Source organism: Rhodotorula graminis (genome assembly GCF_001329695.1).
Source record: "Rhodotorula graminis WP1 unplaced genomic scaffold RHOBAscaffold_3, whole genome shotgun sequence".
Lineage (NCBI taxonomy): Eukaryota > Fungi > Basidiomycota > Microbotryomycetes > Sporidiobolales > Sporidiobolaceae > Rhodotorula > Rhodotorula graminis.
Window position 1 is genome coordinate 776,182 of NW_017264930.1, and position 25,259 is coordinate 801,440.

Below are 25,259 nucleotides of genomic sequence, written 5' to 3' on the forward strand. Positions count from 1 at the left end.
CAGCTCTGCGTCCATGTCGAGCCGGCCAGAGTTGACCTTCCCAAATCCGAGGCGCTGCTGTTCACTCTCGTCGCTCGAGCTCGTATCGGCGAGCGCTCCTCGCGAGTCCAGCGGGACCCTGTCACTCTCAGTGGGATACCCTGTGTCACAGAGCGAGCTTCGAGGCTGCGAAACGGCTGGCTGGCGCGAGCCGCTGCTTCAAAGCGGGGGCTCGAGCGCCGCGCATCGCTCGCGCTCTCCTCGCCTGAGAGCGGTGCCGAGCGAGCTGTCAGCGCCACCAGAACGTTGTCAAACCTTCTCTCGTGCTCTCGTGCTTCGACGGCGGCGAAGGAGATCGGCCTGCATCTCGCCTCGCTCGCTCAAGCTGTGCTCTCGACGACGCTAAACTCGAGCAAAGAGGCTCTCGACAAGCTCGGGACAAGGTTGGGCACTGCTTGGTATTGTCAGATTGCGGATACGAACGAGCTCTACTCGCGGTTGAGCTCTGCGCCGACCTTCTTGGCCGTCTTGCGCACGTCGACGGCGCCCTTGATGGCGCCGCCCTCGAGGTCGGCGCCGACCTTCTTGGCCTCGGTCGCGAGGTCGGACGAACCCGCCTCCTTGGCCGTCTCGTTGGCGGCCTGCTTGGCCTGGCCGGTCACCTGCGGGGCATCGAGAGAGAGGGTCAGTACGCCGTTCTGACAGACACTCTTCTCGACAGCTCAGGAGAGGGGGCGCACCGAGTTGACGGTCTCCTTGACGGCCTCGGTCGCAGACTCGACGGTCTCGATGCCTGGGTGGCGCGAGCGAGGTTGTGCATGACGAGGTGGGGCAGGGGGAGGCGAGGAGGGGGGAGGAGGCGAGGTGGACGCGCAAGATCGTCAGTGCTCGTGCTCGTTCAAGGTGAGGGACAGACAGTGAGAGTGAGAGCGAGGACGCACCAGTCTTGAGCGCGTTGCCGGCAGCCTGGTTGAGCTGGTCGGCGGCGGACTTGAGGTCATGGCTCGCGGCCGAGGCGACAAAGGTGCGGCGCGAGACCGGGGCGGCGGCGCGAAGGGTGGGGAGGGCGAGGCGGAGCATGGTGTTTACGGCGAGCTTGGTGCTGTGAAGAAGGGAGAGGGAGAGAGAGAGGGAGGGCGAGGCCTCGCTCGACTTCGCCGCCGAACGCGAGCCCAAGGTGGAGAAACCGGCGGCGCGTCATTTTCGAGTGGGGGTCCCTCGGAACCGACGCTCTTTGCTCTCCTGCAGATCAGATCGTCACGCGCTCGTCTCTCGCAAGGAACCAAGGCGATCTCTCTCCCTGGCGCAGAGGTCGCGAGGGAAAGGCGAACGAGGGGCTCGAGAGTTCCACCGCCGCCGCGAGATCAAGGAGCAAGGGTATATACGACGACGCCACGCAAGCTAGACAAACCCAGAGAGAGAGAAAGAGACGCAGGGGGTATAGCTACATGCGAGAGGGGAAGGGAGGGGGAAAGAGGGAGAAAGGGTATCGAGGACTGCGAGGTGCGAGGAGGGCCGGATCGACGACGACGACGAGGGCCGGGCGGAAGGGGGAGGGACGAGGGTGGAGCACGTGCTCGAGGACAAGCTCGTCACGCAGGGCCGGTCCACACGGGCGCGGCGGGAACGCGGCGGGGCACGAACGGGCGGTCGACGCTCCTGCGGGACGAAGAGGTGCGTGCGGTCAGGCCTCGTCCTCGAGAGCGCGAGAACCGGAGAAGAAGCTGAGGACGCACATGCCGCCGCCCATGCTCACGTCTGCCGAGTCTCCTCCTTCTCCCTCCTCGTCGTCGTCATCGCGACCGCGGCGGTTCGTGCGCTGACCGGCCTGCGCGCCTTGGTCAGCCGCCATCGTCTGCGCCGCGAGAACCATAGGGCGGTACGCCTGCAAAGAGGGCTCATGGTCAATTTTCTTCGCTCTACTCGGGCCGAGAGGGAACAGGAAGGAGCTCACCTCGAGCTGGTGGACGAACTCGGTGCGCGGCGCGACGCAGAACCGCCTCGACTGGACAAAGGCGAACGCGTCCTCATGGTTGAGCCCGGTCTTGATCATGACGTAGGCGGTGCTGTACGAGTAGAGACAGTCAGTCGACGCGCTCGTGGCAGGAGAGAAAGCGAGAGGGACGGGACGCACACGATGGCGGGTGAGCGGCTGATGCCGTCGCCGCAGTGAACGTAGACGCGCCCGCCGGCCGACAGGGCCGAGTCGATGAACATTTGAGCTCTGCAGAGGCGAGATGTCAGCTTGGGGCGCACGGAGGAAAGAGAGAGAGAGAGGAGAGGACGGACTGAGGGAAGATGCGGATGAGGTTCTGGTCGTCGGCGTCGCGGATGTCCTGGATGAGGTAGACAAAGTCGTCCGGGAAGCGAGGCTTGAACAAGTGGCTGTGTCGGGCGCGCTCAGGTGTCAGTCGTGCTGCATTCGACGAGAGGGCAAGTCGAGGTTGAGAGAGGGGAGGGAGGGGGACGTACGCCTCGCGAGGGTCGGCGATGCACAGGATGTGGGTGATGCCCAGGCCCTTAAGGGCCTCGCGCTTCCAGCTAGGCTGAAACGGCCCGACGTAGAGTCCTGCGAGATCAAGGTCAGCTTCATCGCTCAAGAGACGAGGGAGGGGGAGGGAGGGGGAGTGTGCAGAAGGGTGACGCACCAGGGAGGATCTCCTGGGCCTCGCGGCGCATCTCGTAGCGCCACTCGATCTTGTTGGGCACCTGCGCGTCGAGCGCCGCGAGCTCTGGGCTCGGCCCGCACAGCGACATGGACGAGGGCGATGAGGTGGGGAGGACGAGGGCGAACGAGGCGGTGCGGGATCTGGCTGAGGCGTGTAGGAGCTCTCGAGAGCAGCTGTGCAGCTCTTGAGCAGTCGCAGCAGGCTCCAGGCGCGAGGAGACGAGGCGAGACGAGGTCAACCTCTCGCGGCGGACCGCCTGCGAGCGGACAACAGACAGCGTCGCTCACTTGGGCTCGAGATCAAGCGCAGAGTCGCTCACATGGCTCACGATGCAGTCACGGAGGCCGAGAGCCGCGCAGAAAAACAACAGTGGCACTGCAATTTGGCCCTCTTCGTCTCGGACCCTCCTCCACGCGGTCCTGCCCGACTGCCGCACTCAGACCCTGCTCGTTGCCGCGATTGCAAGCCTGCACCCTCCCGCGATGACGGCGCTCAGAAGCGAGTACGCCGGCGCCTGCTGCGACTCGTTCGCGACGGCCGTGTCGAGGTGCTCGAGCTCGTCGTCGCGGAACTCGGTGAGGACCTTCTCGAGCAGCGGGATCGACGGGTGGTCGGGCATGTCCTTCTTGAGCTGGTCGAGCTGCCTGCGCAGGGACGAGAGCACCGTGTCAGTTCTCGCTCGAGGACGAGGGAGGGCATGGGAACGAGCGGGCGCGAGGGACTCACTCGTTGTAGTGCTCGCCGATGACAGTCTCGACCGCCTCGGTGCACGCCATCGCCGCCCGCTTGCCCATGAGCGCCGTGCCCGCGCCGAGCCCGAACGCCATGGCCTTCCACAGCGGGTACAGCGCCGTCGGCCGCACCTCGTGCTGCGTGATGAGCTTGTCGAACGCGGCGATGTGCTTCTTCTCGCCGTCCCACATGGCCTGTGCGTCGACGTCGTGCCGGGAGTACGCGTCAGTCCGCTTGCGCTAGGCGAGAGGGACGAGGGGAGCTGGCGAGCGTGGGACGCACCTGGACGAGGTCGGCCGAGCGCTTGTCCTTGCCGCGGCTCAGGACGGCGTGCTGGCCAAAGTAGATGTAGTTGGCGCCGAGCTCGCCCGCCTGGTCGACGCGGATGATGCGCTCGATGACCCGCTTCTGCTCGGGCGTGAGCGGCGGCGCCTCGGTCGTCGCGCGCTGCTCCTCGGCCGTGAGCGGTGGTGCGCCGGCCTTGCGGGGCAGGTAGGCGCTCGAGGCGTGCGCGGCGTCGCCGTAGGGGATCTCGGTGTCGGCGGAGGTGGTGGCGCCCGGGGCGAACGAGGGCGGGGTCGAGTGGGACGAGTGCGAGCGGGCGAGGATGCGCCAGGGCGTGTGGGCAGCGACAGTACGAGGTGTGCGCAGCAGCATGCTAGTCGTGCAGAGCCGCGAGTGGGTTGTAGGACGAGAGAACCGAGAGCTCGCAGTTCGCGCGGTGATGAAGTCGCCTCGGGAATCGGCGCTCTCAGGCGACCTCCCGCTCGAGATCTGAGCCGTGCAACGCCTCGACAGCATGTACACGAGACTCTCCGGGTTGCAAAAGGAGCGCGCGAGTGGGAGCCTGAGTTACAACAGGGTGCTCCTCCTCCTCGACGGCTCGTCCTCTGCCATTCTACGGCCCGGCTCGCTCTAGATGCGCTCGCGGACCCAGCCCTCGAGACCTCCAGCTGCGCACGACGAAAGCGAGAGTCAGTCAGGGATAAAGAGAAGGGAGGGAAAGAGGGAGAGAGAGAAAGGACGCACCGAGCCACATCTCCTGCACGCTGCCGCCGACCGCGCCGACCGAGTACTCCTTGAGGACCTCGCCGCCCTTCTCCCTCCGGAGCGTCACCTTGCCCGTCACGCTGCCGACCTCGACCCAGTACGGCACCTGCACCGTCAACTTGCCGTCGCTCCCGCCCGAGTTGCGCTGGCCGTCCTTGCCAAAGTCGCGCGTCAAGTCCTCGATGAGCTCGGGGCACTCGACGCAGATGAGGGCGTTGTTGATCGAGTTGCGCTTGAAGATGTCGCCGAACGAGCCGCACAGGACGAGCGGGATCCCGCTCGACAGGAGCGCCGTCGCCGCCTGCTCGCGCGACGACCCGGTGCCAAAGTTGTAGCCCGACGCGAGGAGGACGCCGTCGCCGCTGCGAGAGGGCCCGCCCGGGTTGTGCGACGCGGCAGGCGAGGCGAGCGAGCGCATGAGCGACGCAAAGTCCGGGTCATAGTTCTCCATGACGACGTCGGCCTGCTTCTCGCGCGTGATGTCGTCCTGGTACGTGTACTTGCCCGGGTAGATGCCGTCCGTGTTGAGGTTGTCCTGCGGCGCGAACAGGAGCGGGCCGGCGAACAGGGGAGGGAAGTTGGGCAGGAGTGGCTCGGCGACGCCGGCGGCGGCAGCGTCGGACGAAGCGGCGCTCGCCGGGGCCGACTCGATCGAGAGCGTCGGGGGCTCGGACGACGGCATCGCGCCTGCGACCTGCGGGCCGACGATCTTGCCGGCGACGGCCGACGCGGCGACGACGGCCGGGCTCGCGAGGTAGGCGAGCGCGTTCGGCGAGCCCATGCGGCCCTTGTAGTTGCGGTTGGTCGCCGAGATGCCGACCTCGCCGTCCTTGAGGAGGCCCGTCCCGAGGCCGATGCAGGGGCCGCAGCCGGCCGGGAGCACCTTGGCGCCCGCCGAGACGAGGGCGGCCCAGTCGCCCGCCGCCTCGGCCTCCTTCTGCACGACCGACGACGCGGCGGCGATGTAGAACTCGACGCCGGGCGCGACCTTCTTGCCGCGCACGACGTCGGCGGCCGCCTTGATGTCGGACGCGCGCGAGTTGGTGCACGACACGAGGTACGCCTTGTCGATCTTGACGTCCTGCTTCTCGAGGACCGGGAGCGGCGTCGCGACCTTGACCGAGTTGGGGCCGGCGACAGACGGCGACAGGGTCGACAGGTCGAGCGTGAGCGTCTTGGCGTACGTGGCGCCGGCGTCGGGCGTGATCGGGTTGGCGAACACGTCGGCGAGGCGCTTCGAGTTGAGCCGCGGGTGGTCGCTCGACGAGGCCGACAGCGAGCCCGACGTCTTGCCGCCGAGCTCGAACCGGCGCAGCTCGGACTTCTTGAGCTGCGACTCGTACCACTCGTGGAGGACCTTGTCGGACGGGAAGACGCCGACGAGCGCGCCCCACTCGGTCGTCATGTTGGCGATGGCGAGGCGCTCGTCGACGCTCAGGTGCGGGATGCCCGAGCCGTGGAACTCGATGGCGTGGTTCAGGACCTCGTCCTTGTTGAAGCCGCCGCACAGCGCGATGATGACGTCCTTGCCCGTGACGCCGGCCGGCAGCTCGCCCTCGAGGTTGACGCGGACGATGGGCGGCACCTGCCACCACGTGCGCTGCGTCGCCCACAGCGCTGCGGCGTCCGTCCTGCATGAGAGGGAAGGAGGCAAGTTCGTCAGGGCCGGCCCCCCCTCGTCTCGACGAGGCTCGCGATAGAGAGAGCGAGACGCACCTGACGATGGCGGTACCGACGCAGCCGACGCCGCCGTACATGTTCGAGTGGCTGTCGCTCGCGACCGTCATGACGCCGGGGAAGGCGTAACCCTCCTCGATCATGATCTGGTGGCCGATGCCGCGCCCTGCCGGGTAAAAGTCGACGTCGTGCTCGCCGGCGAACGCCTCGATCTTGCTGTACTTGGCGAGGTTGGCCGACGAGCGGTTCTGCACGTCGTGGTCGAGCGTGAAGACGGTCTGGCGCGGGTTCGAGATCTTGGTCGCGCCGATCGACTTGAACCTGCGTGCGGCGGCCCACCCGTCAAGTCTCTGTGCCGCCGAGAGGGCAAGGGAGAAGGAGGGGCGCACTTGGAGATGACGGGGCCGGTGTTGTCCTGCGAGAGGGGGAGAGAGCGAGGTCAACGTCGGGTCGCCCTCGCGACGGCTGAGCGAGAGGGGGGGCGCACATGGGTCATGACGTGCTGCGGCTTGATCATGACATAGTCGCCTGCGCGGACGACCTTGCCCTCGGGAAGGCCGACGGCGTGGCGCTGAACGACCTTCTCGACGTAGGTCTGCGGCAGCTTGGCGTGCGTGGCGAGGAAGCGGCACAGGGCGAACGCCGGCGTTGCTGCCGCGCTGGTGCGGGCACGGAGGGCGAACATGGCTGTGCAGGCGAGTCGGCGGTCGTCGAAGATGGAGGTTGACTCGGGGAGAGGAGGGGCGAGGAGGAGCGGCGGCGGCTGCGCGCTGTGGTGCAGGTCGAAGTGGGCGAGGTGCACGGGGCGGGCGAGGCCAACGAGCGTGCCGACTTGAGCGAGGTCGAGCTGGACGAGGATGAGCGAGTGAGCGGAGTCGGACCGACCGCGGTTGACCTCGTCGCTGTCGTCCCTCCTGCTCGCACAGAGCACCTCGACAAGGGCTCGCTGGACCTCGCTTTCGCTGCGCCAGCTACCGCAGCCAGTCTCGCACACCGGGAGGTGCGCGAGCCAATCGCGCAGTCGCAGTTGGCCGCCGCGCTCCTCCTCGGCGCGCTCACCGAGACGAGCTACCGAGTGTACGAGGCTCGAGCTGAGTACGCGCTCCTGAATGCCGGACGGACGCCGGAGATGCGCAGCTTCGATCGAGGTGGCCGGCGCTCAGTCCGCGTCTCGTTGAATCCCCCCGCTCTCCGCCGAGGTCGCGCCTCGCTCTCTCCTCTGCCCTCGCCTCTCGCTCAGCTTCTTCTCGTCGTGTGCACCTGCCCCCGCAACTCGCACCCACGCTCGTTCTACCAGCCGGCGGCACACAGACATGGCGCGCGCGCTCAGCCTCGCCCTCGTCGCCCTCCTCCTCCCCCTGCTCTCGCTCCACACAGTCGCTCGCGCCGCCCTCTCGCCGCCACTCGACCATCAGCGCAATCAGCCCCGGCACCGCGACCTCGCGCACCGCCTCGCGCCCTCACGCCGTCACGCCCTCCTCGACCGCCGCGCGACCGTTTTCCCCTGCGGCGAGACGATCGACTGCACCAACGCCAGCTCGCCCGAGCCAGATCACGCCCACCGCAAGTGCAACAAGACCAGGGGGACCTGCACTTTCGGTGAGTCGCCTCGTTCAGCGGGACGTCCTGCCTCGGGCTCGTCGAGCTGACTCCCTCTTTCCTCCCTTGCAGCCTGCGACACGGGCTACGCCCTCAGCGGCTCCGCCTGCATCCACATCAGCACTACGGGCAGGTCGACATCGGCGACCAAGGCGACCGCGACGACCGCCAAGCCGTCGTCGACCACCTCCTCCCCGTCGTCCACCTGCGCGCCTTCTTACACCGGCGGGTCCAGCACCGTCACCGGGACGGGGACCCTGCCCAAGCCGACCACGTTCGTCAAGCGCGCCTCGGGCAGCCAGAAGCTCACGCTCGACGGCAAGACGTACCGCATCGTCGGCCCGAGTGCGTCCCTTCTTTCCCTCTCCTTCCTCTCGTCGGTCCTCCTCGAGACAGCTACTGACGCTCCTTCCCCTGCACAGACATCTACTGGCTCTGCTCGGACGAGAACGATGGGCCCGTCGGGAGCCCGCCGGACAAGGGCCGCGTCCGCGAGGCGCTCGCCGCCGCCGTCGCCATGGGCGCCACGACCATTCGCGCCCACTCTTGCGGCATCTCGGTCGGGCCCAACACGCCGTACAACCTCGAGCCCAAGCTCGGCGTCTTCAACAGCTCGGCGTGGGACGCTCGCGACTATGCGCTCTTCGCGGCCCGCGAGTACGGCCTGCGGGTCATCCTGCCTTTGACCGACAACTGTGCGCCCCTCTCTCTCTTTCTCTTCTCCTACCACGACTCGAGGCTGTCGAACTGACGAGTGCGCTACACAGGGGACTACTACGTGCGTCCACCCCCTCTCGTCGAACGACCCGGTGCCTGACCTTCCCTCCCTCGTCCTCTCGCAGCACGGCGGCAAGTACGACTTTCTCGACTTTGCGGGCCTGTCGAGGAACAATCACGGCGAGAAGTTCTACTCGGCCAAAGCCGTCGTCGCCGCATTCGCCGTCCGTCCCTCATTCCTTTCCTTCCTGCACGCTCGAGGCAGCCTCCCCCTGACAGTCCTCGACTCGCAGGGCTACATCACCGAGTTCCTCAAGCACTACAACCCGTACACCGGCCTGCATTACTACGAGGACCCGACCATCCTCGCGTGGGAGACGGGCAACGAGCTGGGAGGTGAGCCCCGTCCTCCTCTCGGACCCTGTCTGGCGGTGGCGACTGACCCTCTTCTCGCGCAGGCTACATCGGCGCCGAGGGCTATCCTCCTGCTTCGTGGATGACCAAGATCGTCAGCTACATCCGCGCCGTCGACTCGCGCCACCTCATCGTTGACGGCACCAACGGCATCTGGAACTGTGAGTCCTCCTGCTCCTCCTTCCTGCCCCTCCCTCCTCATCTGACTTTTTCCTCGACCACTTCAGACACGACGGGCGCAACCGCTCCAGGCCTCGGCGTCGCCGGCGTCGACATCGTGACCGACCATAGCGTGCGTCCTCGTCTCGCCAGCCTTCCCAAGTTGCCGAGAGCCTGACTCTTGCCCGCACGAGCGCAGTATCCGCGCAACGTCGGCATCCTCAACAAAGAGATGTCGCTCGCCAAGGCGGCGGGCAAGGCTTTCTTCATCGGTGCGTCGCCGTCGTCCTCTTCTTCCCCTCCCCCGCGATCTCACTGACTGTCGCCCACGCAGGCGAATACGACTGGACGCCGACGGGCAGCAGCGTGTCGCTTGCCGACTACCTCACGGCTATCGAGACGACTGGCGCCGGTTCGTACATGGGCGAGTGCGTCGCCTACCCTCCCTCGTCCTCTCGCGCTCGTCGTCGCTCGAGCACCTCCTTGACGCTCCTTCTCCCTCGTGCTGCAGCATGATCTGGTCGCTCTTCGGCAAGGACGCGCAGTGCTGCAACTACGTCCGTCACCGCGACGGCTACTCGTGCGTCCACTTCTCGCGCGCGCACGGTCCTCCTCCTCGAGGTCGACCGACGCTCACCCTCGCTCGCGCCCTCGCAGGCTCTACTACCCCGACGGCGGGTCCAAGGACGACGCCGTCAACGTCCTCGCCGTCGTCCAGCACTGGGCGCGCCTGCAGGGCAAGGCCATCCCGCGAGCGCTCCCCGCCGTCGCCTGCCCGCAGCCGGCCTTCTAGGTCGTCGACCTCACGCCGCCGCATCATTCCCTCTCTGTAGCCGTACTCACCTGCAATGCCACCGCGCGCGTTTTGCCTCGCAGTCCAGTCGCAGCATCGCGCAGCATCACGGTCGGGCAAGCGGCTGGCGTCCTCTCGCCGGCAGTTGTTGTCGCTCGTTCTCGTCTCCTTCGCTCGACGAGAAGGTCGAGATGAAGCTCAAGATTCGACGGCAGATGCGCCGGCGCGCTCCTCGATCACGGTCGGGCCGAGTCGCCCGAGAGCTGGATTAGGGTTGACCTTCTCCGGCCGGCGGTCAACCAGCCCCTCTCGACCCTCCCACCCTCTCGCCCCCTTCGCTGTCGTCGTCCCTCGTCGTCCCGTCACGCTCGACATGCGGGGCGCACACGGAGCGCGAGCCCGCACCACCACCTTGAGCGTGCAGCTCAAAGGCAGCACCCTCCTCTCGCCTCGACCCAGCGCACCCCACCACGCCTCGCCCCGACTGCCCGACTCTCCTCCACACCCAGCCACTCCTCCTCGACGGCTGCGCCCCATGAACGACCGCCAGGACGTCAACGTGCCCATGCGGTGGGTCGTGCGCGCCCTGTTCGCGCTCCTCGCCGTGTACGCCGTCATGGCCTGGTTCCGCCCGATGTTGGGCGCCGAGGTTCAGCTCGCGGCCAACGTTCCAGGCAGCTACGTCGAGGTACTCGGCATTGGCAGGCACTCGGCGTCCGCCATCTTCGTCCAGTGCGTCCCCTCTCTCTCCTCCTCGAAGCCTCGCGAGGGAGGCTCGTCCGGTGTGGGGGTTGACGAGGGCGAGCGAGCTCACTCTCCTCCTTGCGCCTGCAGCGGGTTGGGCTCGAACGCGGCTCAGAAGTGCGTCGTCTCGCCGTCGTCGCCGACCCCTCCTCCGAAAACGGCGACCTGACCCGCCTCCTCGTCCGCCCGCAGCATCCCGCTCGTCTCTCGACTGCGGCAGAAGCTCTTCCAGGTCTCGTTCATCTTGCCCTCGGCGTGAGTCCTCATCATCGCCTCTCCTCGCGACGAATGCGAGCCGGACTGACGCGCTCGAGCCCCTGCAGCGACCCTCTTCCGCTCTCGGCCTTCGACGGCGCCTATCATTCGGCATGGTGAGCGAGCTCTCGAGGCGCCTCGAAAACGTGACACCGATACTGACCCTCGCGCACGCGCAGGTTCGACGTCGCCGACCTGCAGCCGGCGATGGATGCGCCTTTACCGACTCGCGAGGACGAGGAGGGCATCAAGAAGGCGGTCGACCGCATTCACGGCCTCGTGCAGAAGGAGCTCGACAAGGGCATAGAGCCGCACCGGATCGTGCTCGGCGGCTTCTCGCAAGGTGCGTCCGCCGCTCGAGCCTCTCCCTCTCGAACGCCCGTTCGCTCACCTCTTGCTCCTCCCTCCCTCTCTCGCAGGCTGCGCGACGGCCCTCCTCGCTGCCATCGCGTCGAAGGAGAAGCTGGGAGGCGTCATCTGCCTGTCGGGATGGCTGCCGCTCTCGTACAAGATTGCAAAGGTCGGGCCGAGGAAGCGGCATCCTGTGCGTCCCTTTCCTCCTCTCTCTCTCTCCCGTCGAGCCACCCTGACCCATCTTCCCCCTCACAGATGCAGGCCGAGCACGCGCACAACATGCCCGTCTTCTGGGGCCACGGCGCCGCCGACCCGACCGTGCAGTGCGTCGCCTCGCCTTCCTCCTCCTCTCCTCGTCCGCCCGCTCCTGACGCTCTCGCCTCGCGCAGCTACCTGTGGGCCGAGCAGAGCCTCGACCTCCTCGCCGACATGGGCTTTCGTGATATCGAGGCGCACACGTACGACGGTGCGTCGCGCGAGACCCTCTCTCCCTCCTCTGCCGAGACGCGCACTGACCCTCTCTCTCTCTTGCGAGCAGGCCTCGAGCACACCGTCAGCTGGGCAGAAGAGAAAGGCGCGTCTCTCGCTCTCCCACTCGTTCTTCGTCGTTTGTGGGACTCGTCCCTGACGTCGCAGCTCGCCTCTCGCAGATCTCGAGAAGTGGCTCGAGCGGATCTTGCCGCCGACCTGAGGCGCCGGCGAGCGCTCCTTGTTGTAGAACCACTGTCTGCTGCTTTTATACATCGTCACGACGTCCCTCTCTCAAGCGTGCATCGAGAGGAGACTGAGCGAGAGGAAGCCGGTCACGGACGAGGACAAAGAGAGGCGTCATGAATGTGGTTGCGTTACAAGATGCTCTATCAGGTCCATGATGCCGTCTCGCTCTGTCGCCAGCGACACGAGACTCTACCACACGCGGTGATTGGGCTTGAGGACCTTGTCGAGTGCGTCGAGCGATTCCTCGGCCATGAGCGAGTGAACGTACGTCGTCGGGTGGTACTGCGAGACGCCGAGAGGATCAGGTTCGAGTCGAACGAGACGAGAGAAAGAGAGAGGAGGGACGCACGTCGTCGAACCAGATGAACTCGCGCCAGTCGTCCTTGCAGTTGTGGGCAATGCAGCCGACCTTGAGGTACTCGCGCTTGAACCCGTAGTCCTCGGGCTTGCCCATGAGGCGGTTGAACAGGCTGTAGAAGTCGGCGATGGCGACCTTGGTCTCCTTCTTGGCCCACTCCATGTACTGCTTGCGCAGCTCGGTCGAGAAGAAGTACATCAAGGGCGCCGCCTCGGGGAGCGCATTCTGTTCGCGCGAGAGAGAGGGTCAGTACGGGCACGTCGGCGTCGAGGAAAGAGCTCGCGGGACGCACGGCGTAAGGGTAGTTCTCGCCGATGGGAGGAAGCGTCGGGATGACGATGTACTGGCCGCCTGCCGAGGGGAGCGAGAGGTTAGTCACGCGCAAGGGGGAGGAGGGCCCGAGAGCGAGAAGGGACGCACCAATCTTCTGCAGGTTCTTGACGGCCGTCTTGAGGTCGTCGACGACCTCGGCCGGCGTCCCGCCCTCGTCCAACGCAAAGTAGGCGTCGTTGGCGCCAGCGTACAGGATGAAGAGCGTGTCGCTCTCGTCCGTCTTGCCCTCGCTGTACTTCTTGATCTGCTCAAAGATGCAGTCGACGGGCATCATGCCGTGCTCGCCGCTGCGGGACGAGACGCGGTACGAGATCGAGGCGCCGCCGGTGGCTGCAGACGAGGAGAGGCTGGGTCAGCTCGCGCCCGGGAGAAGGACCGGCAGGGAGACAGGGGCGCACCGTAGCTGATGAGCGGCACACGCAGCGTCTGCGCGACGTACTCGGTGAAGACGGGGCCGTTGGTGAACCGGTGGCCGACGTACTGCAGGCGCTCGAGCCGTCAGTTCAGGACGGTAGACAGAGAGAGAGAGGAACGGGACGCACTGCTCCATCTTTTGGCCAAGTCTTGTTGGTGAAGAGCCAGGCGCCGTTCCTGGACGAGGTGGGACGAGTCGGGGTGAGCGGGAGTGCGGTCGAGGTGGGGAAGAGGAGGAGGAGGACGAGCGGCGACGCACCCTGCGTCGCTGAGCGAGTCGCCGAACGAGACGACGCGCTTGAAGCGGGACCGCCTCGTGGTGGTGACGATGCCGCGGTGCTTCGAGTAGGCGTCCTTGATCTTGTCCTTGTGGTGGTGGCTGCCGCCGAGGACGAGGATGCAGAGGACGACGGCGACGAGGAGGACGAGTGGCCGAGGGACTGCCATGGTCGTGCAGTGAGCAGCCGTGCGGTAACGGCGACCGAGTGAGGGACGAGAGGCGAGAGGGAGGACGAGGAGGAGGAGGAGCGACCAAGAGCGACGTACCGGCGGCCGCGGGGCGGGGGAGTCGCGGCCCCCGTTTGCAGGCACGGGGCTGGCAGGTTCTGCGACGAGAGAGCTGGACAGCGCGCTTGGTTCCAAGATCTGAGCCAGGAGGGGAACCGGGCGCGCCTTCCGTCTCCGGGAGGCTGGCACGGCCTCGCCGCTCAAGGTTTCGAGCCTTTTGCCCCCCCGCTCCTCATGAGCAGCTCTCGTGTGTCGCAGCTCGCCCCCGTCCGTGGCGAGATTGCCCCACTTCGGCCGTCAGCGCGCTCGCCTCCCAGCCATGGCCGCACCTCGCCTCAACCTCCTCCTCCCTCCGCCCTCGCTCTCTCCACCTAGCAGTGCTGTGCCATGCTGCGCCTCTTGCACCGCGTCCTCTTTGAAAAGTACCCGAACCTGGGCACCTCGGTGCGCTCCACCTCTCTCCCTCCCTCTCGACCGCCCGCCCGGCCTGACCCTCTCGCCTCCCTCGCAGGTCATCTATGGCTCGCTCAACGCCATCGCCGACATTGCCGCACAGCTCTTCTTCGTGCGTCCCACCTCTCGCACAAACCTGCGCCGTCGGCGGCGACGAGCTGACCTCTCTGCCTCTCGACGCAGACGAGCGGCGGCACCTACAACCCGTACCGCACCCTGCGCTTCTTGATCTTTGGCATGGGCATCGCGCCCCTCGCCGTCATGTGGAACAGTGCGTCCTCGACCTCGCAAATCGGCGCAGAGAACCCGGACTGACTCGTCCTCGTCGGCGCAGCCTACCTCGAGCGCACCTACCCTCTGCGACCAAGCGTCGAGGACCCGCTCGAGATCCCGGTCCAGCTCGAGGGCATCACGATCGACAAGATGCGCGAGGTGTCGGCGCCGAGGGCGCACCGCCGCACGAGCTCGCAGGTGTCGCACTCGGAGGGCTACTCGCCCGAAGCAGAGACCGAGCCGATGCTGCCGCTCAACGGGCACGCCGCGTCGCCGTCGGCGCCCTCAGTGCCCAAGGTCAACAAGGCCGTCCTCTTGCGCCGTGTCGCCATGGACCAGATCGTCATGTCCGTCCTCCCCGTCCTCTCCTCTCCCCGCTCGAGCCTCGCTTACCTTGCCTTTTCTTTCTCGCGCAGGGCACCGATCTCGTTCATCGTCTTCCTCGTGTGCATGGGCATGATGGAGTTCCTCACGCCGTCCGAGATCTACCTCAAGGTCGAGAACGCCCTGTGGCCCATCCTCCTCACCAACTGGAAGGTGCGCTCTCCTTCCTCTCCCTCTCTCCTTCCTCCTTCGACACTCGACTGACGCTCTCGACTCGCGCAGGTCTGGCCTTTCGTGCAGGCCGTCATGTTCCTCTACGTCCCGCTCGTGTACCGCGTCCCGCTGTCGGGCGTCGTCAACCTCGTGTGGACCATCTTCCTCTCGTGGGAGACGGCGAGGAGCGCCATGGCGTGAGCTGGCCTCACTGCAATGTCTCTTGTCTTCCTTCGACCTCGTACTGGTGCAGCGAGCAGAGACGAGAGAGAGAGAGCCTCGCTCGGTGCGCTCGAGCGCCTCTTTCCGCAGCAAGCTTCTTTCTCTCGAGCTCTCGAGGGCCGCATCGACGAGGAGCAGGGCAAAGACCGTGGGTTACAAGTGAATGTGGGCGAGACGAATCTCGAGAGTGTGTACGGCAGGGGGAGCTACAGGCGTCGAGCCGGAACCGTGGGAAGAACGAGGGTCGAGAGGACGAGGGTACAGAAGGAGGACGAGCCGGTACATGAAGCGCGCTTGTGCCGCGGCTAGGGCATGGTGTCGGTGTGCGTGTTGAGGGGCGAGGGGAACCGCTTTAGAGGGTGATGCGGCCCTGGGCGCTCGCCTGACGAAGGTTGGCGGCGGCGCGAACTGTCGACGCGAGATGGTCAGCGATCCGACCGGATTTGAGGGGGAGAGGGAGGCTCGACGCACGCCAAGAGGGCTCGAGAAGCGTCGCAGCCGTCGCGAATGGCGGCGGCCCTGCGCGTGCGACCGGGTTGGCGCGAGGCGACGAGGGTTGGGCCGCGACGAGGAGGTTCGACGCCTGGACGGTCGCGGCGCGGTGGAGGGCCGGTGCGCGGGCCTTGACGATGCGAGGGAGCGACTGGCCAGCCAGCGAAATCATGGCACACAAGAGAGAGGAAGGGAGCGACGAGGGTGGATGAGGAAGAGGAGAGAGTGGCTGGCGGGAGCGCCGCCGAGACTGCGCCGGCCGAGCTGGACAAAGTCAACTCTGTGGGGCCGCTGTGCAAGGGCCAGCTGATGATCTGGAGCGAGCGAGGCCGTGGAACGCCACGTCCCGAGCGGCGCAATCTGAGGGGAGCGGTCGGTTTGAGAAGGTGCCACTTGTCAACGAGGCTGGACCGGCCGACTCGGCTCCACTTCTCCACTTGCCCCGAAGCGGTCGTCGGAGCGCCTTCATCGAGTGCGGTCTCACCCTCGTAGATCCCCTCATCGACGCTCTCGGGACGCTCGCACGTCCGCCTCGAGGAGGCGGGCTCGAGGCTCTCTCGGTTCGCGTGCACGGGCGCCGACCGACCCGCCCGCTCTGGCTGGGCGCTGGCTAGCTTGCGCGCGTGCCGTCGCTCGCTACCCCGCGCTGGACGTACGGCGGCGGCTGGCTCGGCTCGCGTCTCCGACCTTCTCCTCCTCGTCCTCCTCGCCTCGTCACAACTCGTCAGCGCGCCGCACGCCTGCTACACGCCAAATGCGCGCCTCTCAACAGCAACAGACGCCGCTCCGCTGGGTCCTGTATGGCCTTGCCGCGCTCGTCACGCTCTGGCTCTACTCGCTGTGGTCGACGCCCGCCATGGGCCGAGAGCTGCACGCGCTCGCAGAGTCCGGCGTCGACCTCGAGGTGCTCGGTATCGGACGGCATTCGGCGAGCGTCATCTTTCTGCAGTGCGTCCCTCGGTCCGCACCTCGCGCTCGAAGCCCTCGAACGCACCTCACTTACTCTCCCTCTCTTCACAGCGGACTGAGCGGTAGCGGTACACTCGGGTCCGTCCTCGTCACTGTACACCCTGTCGTAGACGGTACACTGACGCTGATCGCGCCCCCCCCCCCCCCTCGCAGACTTCCTCTCGTCGAGCGCGTGCGAGAAGACCTCCTCCAGGTCTCGTGGATCCTCCCGAGCGCGTGAGCTCTGCCCGCTCTCTCGCCTTCATGCGACCATCGAGCTCACGCGACACTCATGCTCGCAGGCCTGCAGTTCCCGTGACGGCGAACGACGGCGAGCTCATGTCAGCGTGGTGAGCTCCCTCTCGATCCCTCTCTCTCCCTCGCGCGACTGTCCACCATGGGGTCCTGACTCTTTCACGAACGGCGACAGGTTCGACATCGACGAGCTCAACATCGTGTCGCCCAATGACCCGCCCCCAATGCCGACGAGGGAGGACGAGGCGGGCATGCGCAAGAGCGTCGCGAGGGTGCACGCCCTCATCCAGAAGGAGCTCGACAAGGGCATCGACGCCAACAGGATCGTGCTCGGTGGCTTCTCGCAAGGTGCGCCCCAGCTCGCTCTCGTCCTCGAGGCGCACGCACCTGACCCCCGTGCCTCGTACCGCAGGCTGCGTCATCTCGCTCCTCGCCGCCATCTCGTCGAAGGAGAAGCTCGGCGGCGTCATGTGCCTCTCTGGCTGGCTCGCCATGTCGGACAAGCTCGAGAAGCACGGCGGCAAGCTGCGGCATCCGGTCCGTCTCGCGGCGTCTCTTTCTCTCCCTCTCGAGCGCGCACTGACCCTCTCTCGACGGACCCGCAGATGCAGGAGCCGCATGCTCACGAGCTGCCCGTCTTCTGGGGCCACGGCGACCTCGACAACGTCGTGGCGCACTCGTGGGGCGAGGAGAGCGTGGGCAAGTTGCACAAGATGGGCTTCCGGGATGTCGAGTTCTACTCGTACCCAGGTGCGCTCCTTTCTTCCTCTCGCCTCGCCACCGGCGAACGAGTACTGACATCTGTCTTCCCACGCAGCTCTCGAGCACTACATGTCGGTGCAGGAGGAGAAAGGTGCGTCGACGTGACTCGCCTCCTCCCCCCTCGCGCCCGCACTGACCCTCTCTCGCCACCTGCAGACGTCGCGACCTGGCTCAGCAAGCGGTTGCCGCCGACCTGAGCACACGCTCTCTGTACGACCCCTGCAACGACAGCCCGATCATCCTTTCTCGCCTCGGCGCGCAGAGAGAGAGGTTTCTCGATCAAGCGTTCCAAGCGTTCCTCGCAGCGACGACGCGCTACTGATCCTCCTTTTCCGACAGACCCACCTCCTCCTCCCCCCCCCCCTCACACGCCCCAGTGCTCCCGCTCCCAGAGCTGCCCTCCCCGTCCACCCGCCGCCGCACCGACCCCGAGGACCGGCTCGAGCGTACCTCCTCCCGCCGACCCCTCCCGCCCGACGCTCGCCCTCCTGCCCATGCCGACCAACGCCCACACCGCCTCGTCCTCGAGCCTCGAGCGCTCCTCGAGCGCACTCGCGTACGCCTCGGCCGCTGCGGCGCTCGCGCTCGCGTGAACGCCCGGCGAGGTCGTCAACGGGCGACGGGCGCGAGGCTGCGCCTGGCGATTGCGGCGCTGCTTCGACTTCTTGGGGTGCTGCTGAGGGGGAGGTGGTGGTGCGGCGAGGATGGGCGCGAGCGGCGGGCGAGGGCGCAGGGGGCGGAGCGACGTCGGCCCACGAGCGGCGGCGGCGGCGTTGGGCGGGAACTGCGACGGCTCGGACGAGACGATCGAGGTGTCGGACGTCGTCGTCGAGTCGTGGCGGGAGAACGAGTCGCGCGACGCGGTTGGCGAGGAGAAGGGCGACAGGGCGGTCGAGCTCGCGGTCGAGGCGCGGCGGGAGGACGAGGTGAACGGGGCGAGGGCGGCGAGGGTCGAGCGGATGGGTCCCGCCGACGAGAGGTGGGACGCAAAGTGGACGACGGGCGACGACTGCCTGAGGGGCGGCAGGTCGTTCGGGCTCGAGAAGGTCGACTCGCCGTGTTGCTCCTCCTCGTCGCCGTCCGCCTCGCGCCCGCCCTGGCTCTGCGCCTCCTCCTCGTCGCACGTCTCGGCAATGTCCTCGAGCATGGCGACTGCGCGTGTCGCGCTGCGCTGACTGCGCGGCGCGAGGATCGGGAGCCACTCGGGGTCGATGGCCCTGCGCGAGCGCTTGCCGCCGCGGCCGGGAGCGAGGCGTGCGGTCGTGCTCGAGCGCTTGCGGGGCTGGGTCGACGAGACGTCGGGAGGAGGGGAAGGCGTGGGAGGGAACGAGGAGGGGACGACCTCGAAGACGAGGCGGCGCAGGGCCGCGTCGTCCTCGAGCGGCGGAACGTCGCCGATGACGGCGTGCTCGATCTCCTGCTGCACGGGCTGCAGCTCGCCCTCGTCGCCGAGAGGCTCGAGCAGGCCCTCGCACCAGCCCCACGAGCGCAGGGCGCCGTACCCTCCCAAGCGCTCGACCCTCTCCCGCTCCTCCTTCCTCCTCGCCCTCCTGCGCTCCTCGTCCTCGCCCTCGCCGCTCTCGCCCGCCCAGCCCGCTCGCCAGGCGTCCCACGCCCCGTCGCCGACGTGCTCGCGGTCCCGCCGGGGCCGAACGGGCTTGACGCGCTGGTCGCCGAGCAGGCCCGGCGTGAGCGGCACGAGGGGGACGAGCGTGCCGCCCTTCATGCGCATCGTGTCGGGCGGCGGGCTGCTGTCGTCTCCTCCCTCGACCGCTCCCTCGAGAGAAAAGCCGCCGGGCTCCTCGCTCGTCGCCGACCGCGAGCGCGCGAACCGGCCCGAGCCGTCGCGCTTGGGCAGGACGACGGGCGGCGGCGGGACTTTGCCGGCGCGTACGGCGGCGTCGTGCGCCTCGGAGGCGACCCAGCCCTGCGCGTGCACGGCGGCGACGTGCGGCGCGAACGAGGTGACGACCCACGGCGCCGAGGACGAGGACGAGCTGGTGCTCGAGGAGGACTGGCGCACGGCCGTGAGGCGGAACCTGCGGGGCGCTCGCTCCAGTTCAGACCGGCGTCCGTGTGAGAGAGAGGCGGAAGAGCAGGACGCACCCGCACAGCTCCTCGACGCTTTTCCTGCGCTCGCCGGCCCTCCTCCTGCCCGGCTTGCGCGTCCCGAGCTTGCACGTCCAGCTCACCTCGGGACCTCTCCTGCGCTCGATGAGCTCGGGCGGCGAGGCGGTCGTGCCGTCGATGGGCGAGTCGGCGCTGCCGTTGGGGGTGGTGTGCGGCGAGGCAGGCGAGGTGGGGTGGACGGAGTGGACGAGGGCGCTGAGGGAGGAGAGGTCGGGGAAGGCGGTGCCGAGGGCAGGGTAGGCAGATGGTGGAGCTCGATGCGTGGCCTGGGCGGCGGCAGCCATCGAGGGGGAGCGAAGTTGGGGGACGAGATGAGGGTGGACGAGGACGAGGCGGTGCAGTTGACGGGGGGCGTGTGCGCCTTGCTGCGAGCGCAGCTGCTGCTGCTGTACTGAAGCGAGTGCTGCTGCCGTAGATGCGCTGCAAGAGCTCGAGCGAGAGGTAGGGAGGACGAGGAAGCGAGAGCGGCGACGAGCCCGAGAGAAAGCGGGGAAGGGGCCTGAGCGAACCAAGTCACCTCGCCTCGCACAGCCAGCTGCTCGACATGCTGCTCATCGTCGTACTCGTTGCAACACTTCTGCATCGTACACCGCCCGCGCGGCAACCGAGCCAGCCTCGCCCTCAGAGCGCCTTCTCGACCCTCGCCTGCGCGCCCCTCTCGCTCCTCACGCGCTCGCTGCCCTTCTTGCCCGCCCCTGCTCCCGCTCCCGCTCCCACACGCTTGCCCTTGACCGCGCCGCCCTTGCCCGCCGCCTGCGCGCTCTTGTTGTTGTCCCTCGCGCCGCCGCCGCCGTGCTTCTTGCGGTTGTTCTCCTGCCGCGCGCCAAAGCCGTCCTTGCTCAGGTCCTGCGCAACGGTGCCGAGAGGCAAAGAGTCAGTGACCGTGTCTGCGAGAGATCGAGCGCGCAGGCGAGGGAAGGAGAAGGAAAGAGGGAGAGTGGGGCGCACCATGTTGGCCATGCGCTTTGCCATCGACACGGCGCTCAAAAGCTCGAGCACCGGCTCCTCAGGCAGCTCGAGCTCCTCGAGCTGGGTCCCGATGCGCTCCTCGAGCCCCTGCACGAGCTCGACGTCGCCCTCTGTGACGAACGTGACCGCCGTGCCCTTCCTGCCCGCACGCGCCGTGCGACCGACGCGGTGCACGTAGTCGTCGGCGACGCGCGGCACCTCCCAGTTGACGACGACGGCGACCTCGGGGATGTCGAGGCCGCGCGAGCCGACGTCGGTCGCGATCAGGAGCGGGACCGCCTGGCGCCGGAACGTCGACAGCGACGCGAGGCGCTCCGACTGCGACAGGTGCGAGTGGAGGGCGGTACAGGGGATTGGCGAGGGGAGGGATGAGAAGAGCGCGTGGAGGAGGGCGGCGGTGCGGCAGTGCGCGACGAAGAGGATGGTTTGCGGGAGGGAGGGCGTCGAATCGGCGTCGGTCGAGGTCGTCGTCGAGCGCTTGCCGCCACCGCCGCCATTGCGCTTGCCTCGCGACGAATCTTCGACAGGTGGCGCGGCGGCGTGGAGCGGTTGTGCACCCGTGAGGTCCGTCAGGTGCAGGAGGAGGTACGTCAAGTAGGTCTCCCTGACCTGGCTCGGGACAAAGACGTAGCGCTGCGTCAAGCCCGCCGGCGTCGTGATCATGTCGCGGCTGACGTGCGTAAACACCTTGGGCTTGCCCGGCGCCTGGGGCTTGGACTGGAGCGCGAGGACCGGGTCGGTGACGGTGGCGGTGAACAGGAGGGTCTGGCGCTCCGAGTGCGACGGGAGCTGGTCGATGATGAACGACAGCTCGGGGGCGAACGTCGGCGTCAAAAGACGGTCGGCCTCGTCGAGGACCTGTCGAGGGGGAGCACCGTCAGTAGCGCTCGAGCGAGAAGGGTGACCGGGAGGGGAGGGAGGGGGGACGCACGAGGTACTTGACGCGCTTGAGGCTCCACTCGCCCTGGTTGCTCTTGATCAAGTCGACGAGTCGGCCCGGGGTGGCAATGAGGACGTGCGGGCGCTTGCGGAGCTCGATGGCCTGGGTCATCATGTCCATGCCGCCCACGATGACGGTCGAGTGCAGGTTAACGGCGGCGCCGAGGACGCGGAACTGCTCCGAGATCTGGAACGCGAGTTCTCTGTGTCGGGGAACAGGCGTCAGTCGAGAAACGAGGAGCCGGGGAGAGAGGAGAAGGCGAGTGGACGGACCGAGTCGGGGTGAGGACGATGGCGTAGAAGCCGTACGGGTCGCGCGCGAGGCCCTGGAGGATCGGGAGGGCAAAGGCGATCGTCTTGCCGGAACCAGTCTGGGCGGAACCGATGCAGTCGGCGCCTGTGGACGGTGTGTCAAGGAGGAGGGGAGGGAGGCGGTGAAGGTGGTCAGCTGTCGCGGTCGGGCGAGGGGGACATGGGGCGAGGGAAGGGAGGAGAGGAGCGGACCTTTGAGGATGGGCGGGATGCACGCCGCCTGGACTGCGGTGGGCTTGCGGATGGCCATGGCGGCGAGTGCGCGCACGAGGAAGGGCTCGACGCCGAGCGAGGCGAACGAGGCGAGCTGAGGTGGGGGCTCGAGGGCCGAGGTAGACGCTATGGGCGAGTGGTCGGGTGCGCTCATGGTCGCTAGTGGGGTGTGGAGCGAGAGGAGCGAGTGTCAGCAGTCGACCAACTGATGAAGTTGGGAGAGCGAGCTCGTCCTCATCACTCGAGCGTCTCTCCCAAGCCTCAGCTCCGTCCCTGATCGAGCCAGTGCCACTAGCCATGACCATGGCCACCGCAGCACTCGAGCACTGCCTCGCCACTTCCCTCGCCACCAACGACGCCGTGCCCGCCAACCTCGCCCACCTCGTCTCGCTCCTCGAGTCGCAACGCATCCTCCAACAGGCAGAGCACCACGAGGGCATCCACGGCCCGCTCCTCCACCGCTGGCACCTCCGCCTCGTCAGCCTCGTCGCACCCGTCAACCCGCTCCAGGTCCGCAACGCCGGCTTCCGCCTCGCCCACCTCTCGTTCCAAGCCTCGACCTCGCTCCTCGTCGACGCCGGCAAGGCCACCCTCACCGCCGCCGTCCAGGTCCTCAACAACCCCAAAGCCGACCCGGACCTGTTCCTCGCCGCACTCGAACTCGCCCGCCTCGTCCTCGCCAAGTCGACTTGGCACCCCGAGTGGGCCCGCGACAACGTCGGCCCCCAGCAGGTCCAGAAACTCGTCGGCGCACTCGTCCACGCCGCCAACGTCGAGTTCAGCGACGTGCGTCCTCGCCCGCCCCCTTCTTTCTCACGACCTCGACCGCCTGCTGACCTTCCCTCGCCTCCCGCAGGTCAAGCTCCCCTGCATTGCCGCCATCGTCTCGCTCATCCCGCTCTTCCCGACCGCCCTCCGGCCCCTCGCACCGAGCCTCCACAACCTCGCCGTCGCCCTCATCGCCGAGCCCGCGGGCCACGCCGCCGTCGTCGACCAAGGCGCCGCCCTCTTTGCGGCGCTGTACCTCCTCGCGCCAAAGGGCAAGGAGGGCCTGCGCGAGGCGTGGAAGACGGGCGTCGAGGCGCTCGTGGGCAGCATCGATGCCCTGACGACGCACGTCACGGCCGGCGTCTTTGCCGAGGGTGCGTCCCTCTCCCGCCCTCTCTTCTCATCCTCCTCCTCGTGCCTCACGTCCTGACACTCTGCTCGCACACACAGACACGACCTTCAACCACACCCTGTCGCCGCTCGCTATGCCGCCTCTCGCGTCCGACGCGCCGACCGCCGCCCTCGTCCGCCTCGAGTCGCTCACAGCGGTCCTCCTCGCCGTCCTGCGCACGCCCACGACTGAGAAGGCCGGCCTCGTCCCGCTCCCTCTCGGCGCCCTCGTCGAGCTCTCGACGCGCCTCGTCTCGCTCTCGTCCCTCACCCCGGTCCGCGAGCGCACCGACCCAGCCCTCCTCACCTCGGTCCTCGCCCTCGTCGTCCCGCGCACCCAGCTCGCCGGCGCGCGCCTCGCGGCCCAGCTCGCGCTCGCGAGTGGCCCGCACCTCGCGCCGCACGCAGGGGCCGTCCTCGGCGCGCTCAGCGCGACCCTGAACGCGTACGCGCCCCGCGAACCGATGCGGCCCGTCCTCAGCGGCGCGTACGCGCTCGTCGTCGAGCAGCTCGGGAGCGGGATCGACCCGGACGAGGCCAAGAAGAGCCTCGCGCGCGTGTGGAGGACCGTCCTCGAGGACATTGGCGGCGTCGCCGTCGAGCCGGTCGTCGTCGGTGCCGGAGCGGGGGCGGCCGGGGCTGCGGGCAAGGAGGCGGGCAAGGGCGGCAACGGGAGGAAGGCCAAGCGGCAGAAGACGTACGACCCGAGCGAGAGCATGGCCTCGAGGAGGGTCGCGCTCGACGAGGTCGACATGCAGATCGCCGAGCGCGGTCTCGCCAGTGCGTCCCCTCTCTCTTCCTCTCGCCCGCCACGCCCCTCTCCTTCTCTCTGAGCGACCACTGACAGTGTCGGCGTACTCCTCCTGCAGCCCTCGAGCGCCTCTTGCGCTGCCCCTTCTCCCACTTCCTCCCGCCTGCCCTCCAGCTCGCGACGGCGCGCCTCCTCCTCTATCTCTCGCTCTCGCCCTCCTTCTCGGTCGTCCACCCTGTCGCCTCGACCTCGACCTCGTTCTACCCGTCCACCTCGGCCCTCTCGCCACTCGACATTGCGCGCCAGTCGCCCTCGTTCCGCCGCGCCGTCCTCGCCGCCCTCGTCGCCGCCCTCGCGACCTCGAACTGCGCCCCGAGCGGCACCCACGAGCGCGCCGCCGAGGTCTTCCGCCGCGCGTCGCTCCTCTCGACCGACGCCGACGCGCGCGCGCTCGCCCTCGAGGGCCTCGCCCTCGTGCGCACGTTCGCCCACCCGGCCGTGCCCGCGCAGCAGCCCAACGCCGGGCTCGCGCGCGTCCGACACGAGGCCAAGGGCGGCTGGGTCGGCGACGAGCTCGAGTGGGACCGCAGCGCGCGCGAGTTTGGGATCCGGGTCGAGGAGCGCCGGGCCGACGAGGACGAGGACGAGTCGGACGACGAGGAGGACTCGGGCGCCGAGGAGGGCGTAAATGGAGCGCGCAACGGCTCGGGCGACGCGGTGCGCAGGCGCAAGACGCCACCGGGGACGGCGGCGCCGCCCGTCGTGCTCGCGCCCGCACCGGCGCAGACGGCCTTCCCGGCGACGACCGCCTTTGCGGCGCCGTCGTTCGCCGCTTCCTCGGCGGCGAAACCGGCGCAGCAAAACGGCTTCGCGGCCTTCTCGGCGCCGGCGTTTGGCGCGTCGGCGACGAGCGGCAAGGTGCAGCTCGACGAGCCGGCGTCGGTGCACTCGTTCGCGCCCTCGACCGGCGTCACGGTCGGCACGGTCGACGTCGAGACGGTGCCAGCGTCTGCGTCGACCGCCAAGGCGTCGCGTGCGGCTGCGGCAAAGCCCGCGACGGCAGCGGCGGACAGCGACGAGGAGGACGACGAGGACGAGGGCATGCCGATGATTGACGTGGGCAGCGAGGAGGAGTAGAGCGGGTCGGTCGGAGTGCAAAGGAACGTCGTCGAGATCACGCAGGCTCAGCGAGAGAGCACGAGAGCTCGTCGTGAGCGAGCCGCTTTGACCTGGTGCAGGGTCGACGAGGAGGAGCGGCGACGAGACTTTGTCCGTGTCCTCGCTCGAGCATTTCTCTCGCTGCCGCCCTCGCTCAGAGAGTAGATTCGCAGCGGTGCTCACGCCTTGCGAGAAGCGTACGACGTCAGTCTCGCC

The 25,259-nt window shown here is 67.9% G+C and overlaps 12 protein-coding genes across 12 annotated transcripts; 4 read left to right on the forward strand and 8 right to left on the reverse strand.

The window, feature by feature from the left end:
- Nucleotides 1-416: 416 nt before the first annotated feature.
- On the reverse strand, nucleotides 417-1,059 carry RHOBADRAFT_51946 (uncharacterized protein; the record flags this gene model as incomplete). Its single annotated transcript, XM_018416096.1, has 3 exons — nucleotides 417-641; nucleotides 720-772; nucleotides 921-1,059. The coding sequence occupies 3 exons, from the start codon at nucleotides 1,057-1,059 to the stop codon at nucleotides 468-470; spliced, it is 366 nt and encodes a 121-aa protein (XP_018273020.1). The 3' UTR covers nucleotides 417-467.
- Nucleotides 1,060-1,759: 700 nt separating this feature from the next.
- RHOBADRAFT_24841 (uncharacterized protein) lies at nucleotides 1,760-2,761 on the reverse strand (the record flags this gene model as incomplete). The annotated part of the gene is made up of 6 exons (XM_018412655.1): nucleotides 2,628-2,761; nucleotides 2,452-2,548; nucleotides 2,269-2,364; nucleotides 2,114-2,203; nucleotides 1,934-2,045; nucleotides 1,760-1,864 (listed from the first exon to the last, which is right to left on the reverse strand). Coding segments are annotated over exons 1-6 (609 nt in total), but the record flags the coding sequence as incomplete, so codon positions are not given.
- Nucleotides 2,762-3,002: 241 nt separating this feature from the next.
- On the reverse strand, nucleotides 3,003-4,063 carry RHOBADRAFT_34436 (uncharacterized protein). The gene is made up of 3 exons (XM_018413194.1): nucleotides 3,663-4,063; nucleotides 3,375-3,574; nucleotides 3,003-3,292 (listed from the first exon to the last, which is right to left on the reverse strand). The coding sequence occupies exons 1-3, from the start codon at nucleotides 4,035-4,037 to the stop codon at nucleotides 3,085-3,087; spliced, it is 783 nt and encodes a 260-aa protein (XP_018273022.1). The 5' UTR covers nucleotides 4,038-4,063; the 3' UTR covers nucleotides 3,003-3,084.
- Nucleotides 4,064-4,208: 145 nt separating this feature from the next.
- Nucleotides 4,209-6,792, reverse strand: RHOBADRAFT_34437 (uncharacterized protein; the record flags this gene model as incomplete). The annotated part of the gene is made up of 5 exons (XM_018413195.1): nucleotides 4,209-4,333; nucleotides 4,410-6,061; nucleotides 6,147-6,428; nucleotides 6,497-6,522; nucleotides 6,595-6,792. The coding sequence occupies 5 exons, from the start codon at nucleotides 6,790-6,792 to the stop codon at nucleotides 4,296-4,298; spliced, it is 2,196 nt and encodes a 731-aa protein (XP_018273023.1). The 3' UTR covers nucleotides 4,209-4,295.
- A 3,532-nt stretch (nucleotides 6,793-10,324) lies between these two features.
- Nucleotides 10,325-11,833, forward strand: RHOBADRAFT_42188 (uncharacterized protein; the record flags this gene model as incomplete). Its single annotated transcript, XM_018414019.1, has 9 exons — nucleotides 10,325-10,521; nucleotides 10,624-10,650; nucleotides 10,726-10,788; nucleotides 10,857-10,904; nucleotides 10,968-11,131; nucleotides 11,208-11,332; nucleotides 11,398-11,465; nucleotides 11,532-11,608; nucleotides 11,793-11,833. The coding sequence occupies 9 exons, from the start codon at nucleotides 10,325-10,327 to the stop codon at nucleotides 11,831-11,833; spliced, it is 810 nt and encodes a 269-aa protein (XP_018273024.1).
- A 131-nt stretch (nucleotides 11,834-11,964) lies between these two features.
- RHOBADRAFT_66115 (uncharacterized protein) lies at nucleotides 11,965-13,478 on the reverse strand. Its single transcript, XM_018418869.1, has 7 exons — nucleotides 13,224-13,478; nucleotides 13,093-13,141; nucleotides 12,949-13,030; nucleotides 12,638-12,880; nucleotides 12,510-12,568; nucleotides 12,209-12,442; nucleotides 11,965-12,141 (listed from the first exon to the last, which is right to left on the reverse strand). The coding sequence occupies exons 1-7, from the start codon at nucleotides 13,409-13,411 to the stop codon at nucleotides 12,049-12,051; spliced, it is 948 nt and encodes a 315-aa protein (XP_018273025.1). The 5' UTR covers nucleotides 13,412-13,478; the 3' UTR covers nucleotides 11,965-12,048.
- Nucleotides 13,479-13,808: 330 nt separating this feature from the next.
- On the forward strand, nucleotides 13,809-14,970 carry RHOBADRAFT_66116 (uncharacterized protein). The gene is made up of 6 exons (XM_018418870.1): nucleotides 13,809-13,915; nucleotides 13,983-14,036; nucleotides 14,108-14,195; nucleotides 14,259-14,544; nucleotides 14,614-14,734; nucleotides 14,804-14,970. The coding sequence occupies exons 1-6, from the start codon at nucleotides 13,859-13,861 to the stop codon at nucleotides 14,933-14,935; spliced, it is 738 nt and encodes a 245-aa protein (XP_018273026.1). The 5' UTR covers nucleotides 13,809-13,858; the 3' UTR covers nucleotides 14,936-14,970.
- A 338-nt stretch (nucleotides 14,971-15,308) lies between these two features.
- RHOBADRAFT_42191 (uncharacterized protein) lies at nucleotides 15,309-15,620 on the reverse strand (the record flags this gene model as incomplete). Its single annotated transcript, XM_018414020.1, has 2 exons — nucleotides 15,309-15,364; nucleotides 15,428-15,620. 2 exons carry the CDS (start codon nucleotides 15,618-15,620, stop codon nucleotides 15,309-15,311), a joined length of 249 nt encoding a protein of 82 aa, XP_018273027.1.
- Nucleotides 15,621-16,133: 513 nt separating this feature from the next.
- RHOBADRAFT_64633 (uncharacterized protein) lies at nucleotides 16,134-17,660 on the forward strand. Its single transcript, XM_018418532.1, has 9 exons — nucleotides 16,134-16,396; nucleotides 16,469-16,495; nucleotides 16,571-16,633; nucleotides 16,699-16,746; nucleotides 16,827-16,999; nucleotides 17,064-17,188; nucleotides 17,257-17,401; nucleotides 17,469-17,504; nucleotides 17,570-17,660. Exons 1-9 carry the CDS (start codon nucleotides 16,203-16,205, stop codon nucleotides 17,608-17,610), a joined length of 852 nt encoding a protein of 283 aa, XP_018273028.1. The 5' UTR covers nucleotides 16,134-16,202; the 3' UTR covers nucleotides 17,611-17,660.
- Nucleotides 17,661-17,777: 117 nt separating this feature from the next.
- On the reverse strand, nucleotides 17,778-19,827 carry RHOBADRAFT_51953 (uncharacterized protein; the record flags this gene model as incomplete). Its single annotated transcript, XM_018416097.1, has 2 exons — nucleotides 17,778-19,452; nucleotides 19,520-19,827. 2 exons carry the CDS (start codon nucleotides 19,825-19,827, stop codon nucleotides 17,778-17,780), a joined length of 1,983 nt encoding a protein of 660 aa, XP_018273029.1.
- Nucleotides 19,828-20,164: 337 nt separating this feature from the next.
- On the reverse strand, nucleotides 20,165-22,130 carry RHOBADRAFT_51954 (uncharacterized protein; the record flags this gene model as incomplete). Its single annotated transcript, XM_018416098.1, has 5 exons — nucleotides 20,165-20,389; nucleotides 20,492-21,370; nucleotides 21,444-21,654; nucleotides 21,725-21,848; nucleotides 21,956-22,130. The coding sequence occupies 5 exons, from the start codon at nucleotides 22,128-22,130 to the stop codon at nucleotides 20,165-20,167; spliced, it is 1,614 nt and encodes a 537-aa protein (XP_018273030.1).
- A 128-nt stretch (nucleotides 22,131-22,258) lies between these two features.
- RHOBADRAFT_51955 (uncharacterized protein) lies at nucleotides 22,259-25,061 on the forward strand. The gene is made up of 4 exons (XM_018416099.1): nucleotides 22,259-22,762; nucleotides 22,833-23,118; nucleotides 23,195-23,914; nucleotides 24,004-25,061. The coding sequence occupies exons 1-4, from the start codon at nucleotides 22,274-22,276 to the stop codon at nucleotides 25,020-25,022; spliced, it is 2,514 nt and encodes an 837-aa protein (XP_018273031.1). The 5' UTR covers nucleotides 22,259-22,273; the 3' UTR covers nucleotides 25,023-25,061.
- The last annotated feature ends 198 nt before the right edge of the window (nucleotides 25,062-25,259 follow it).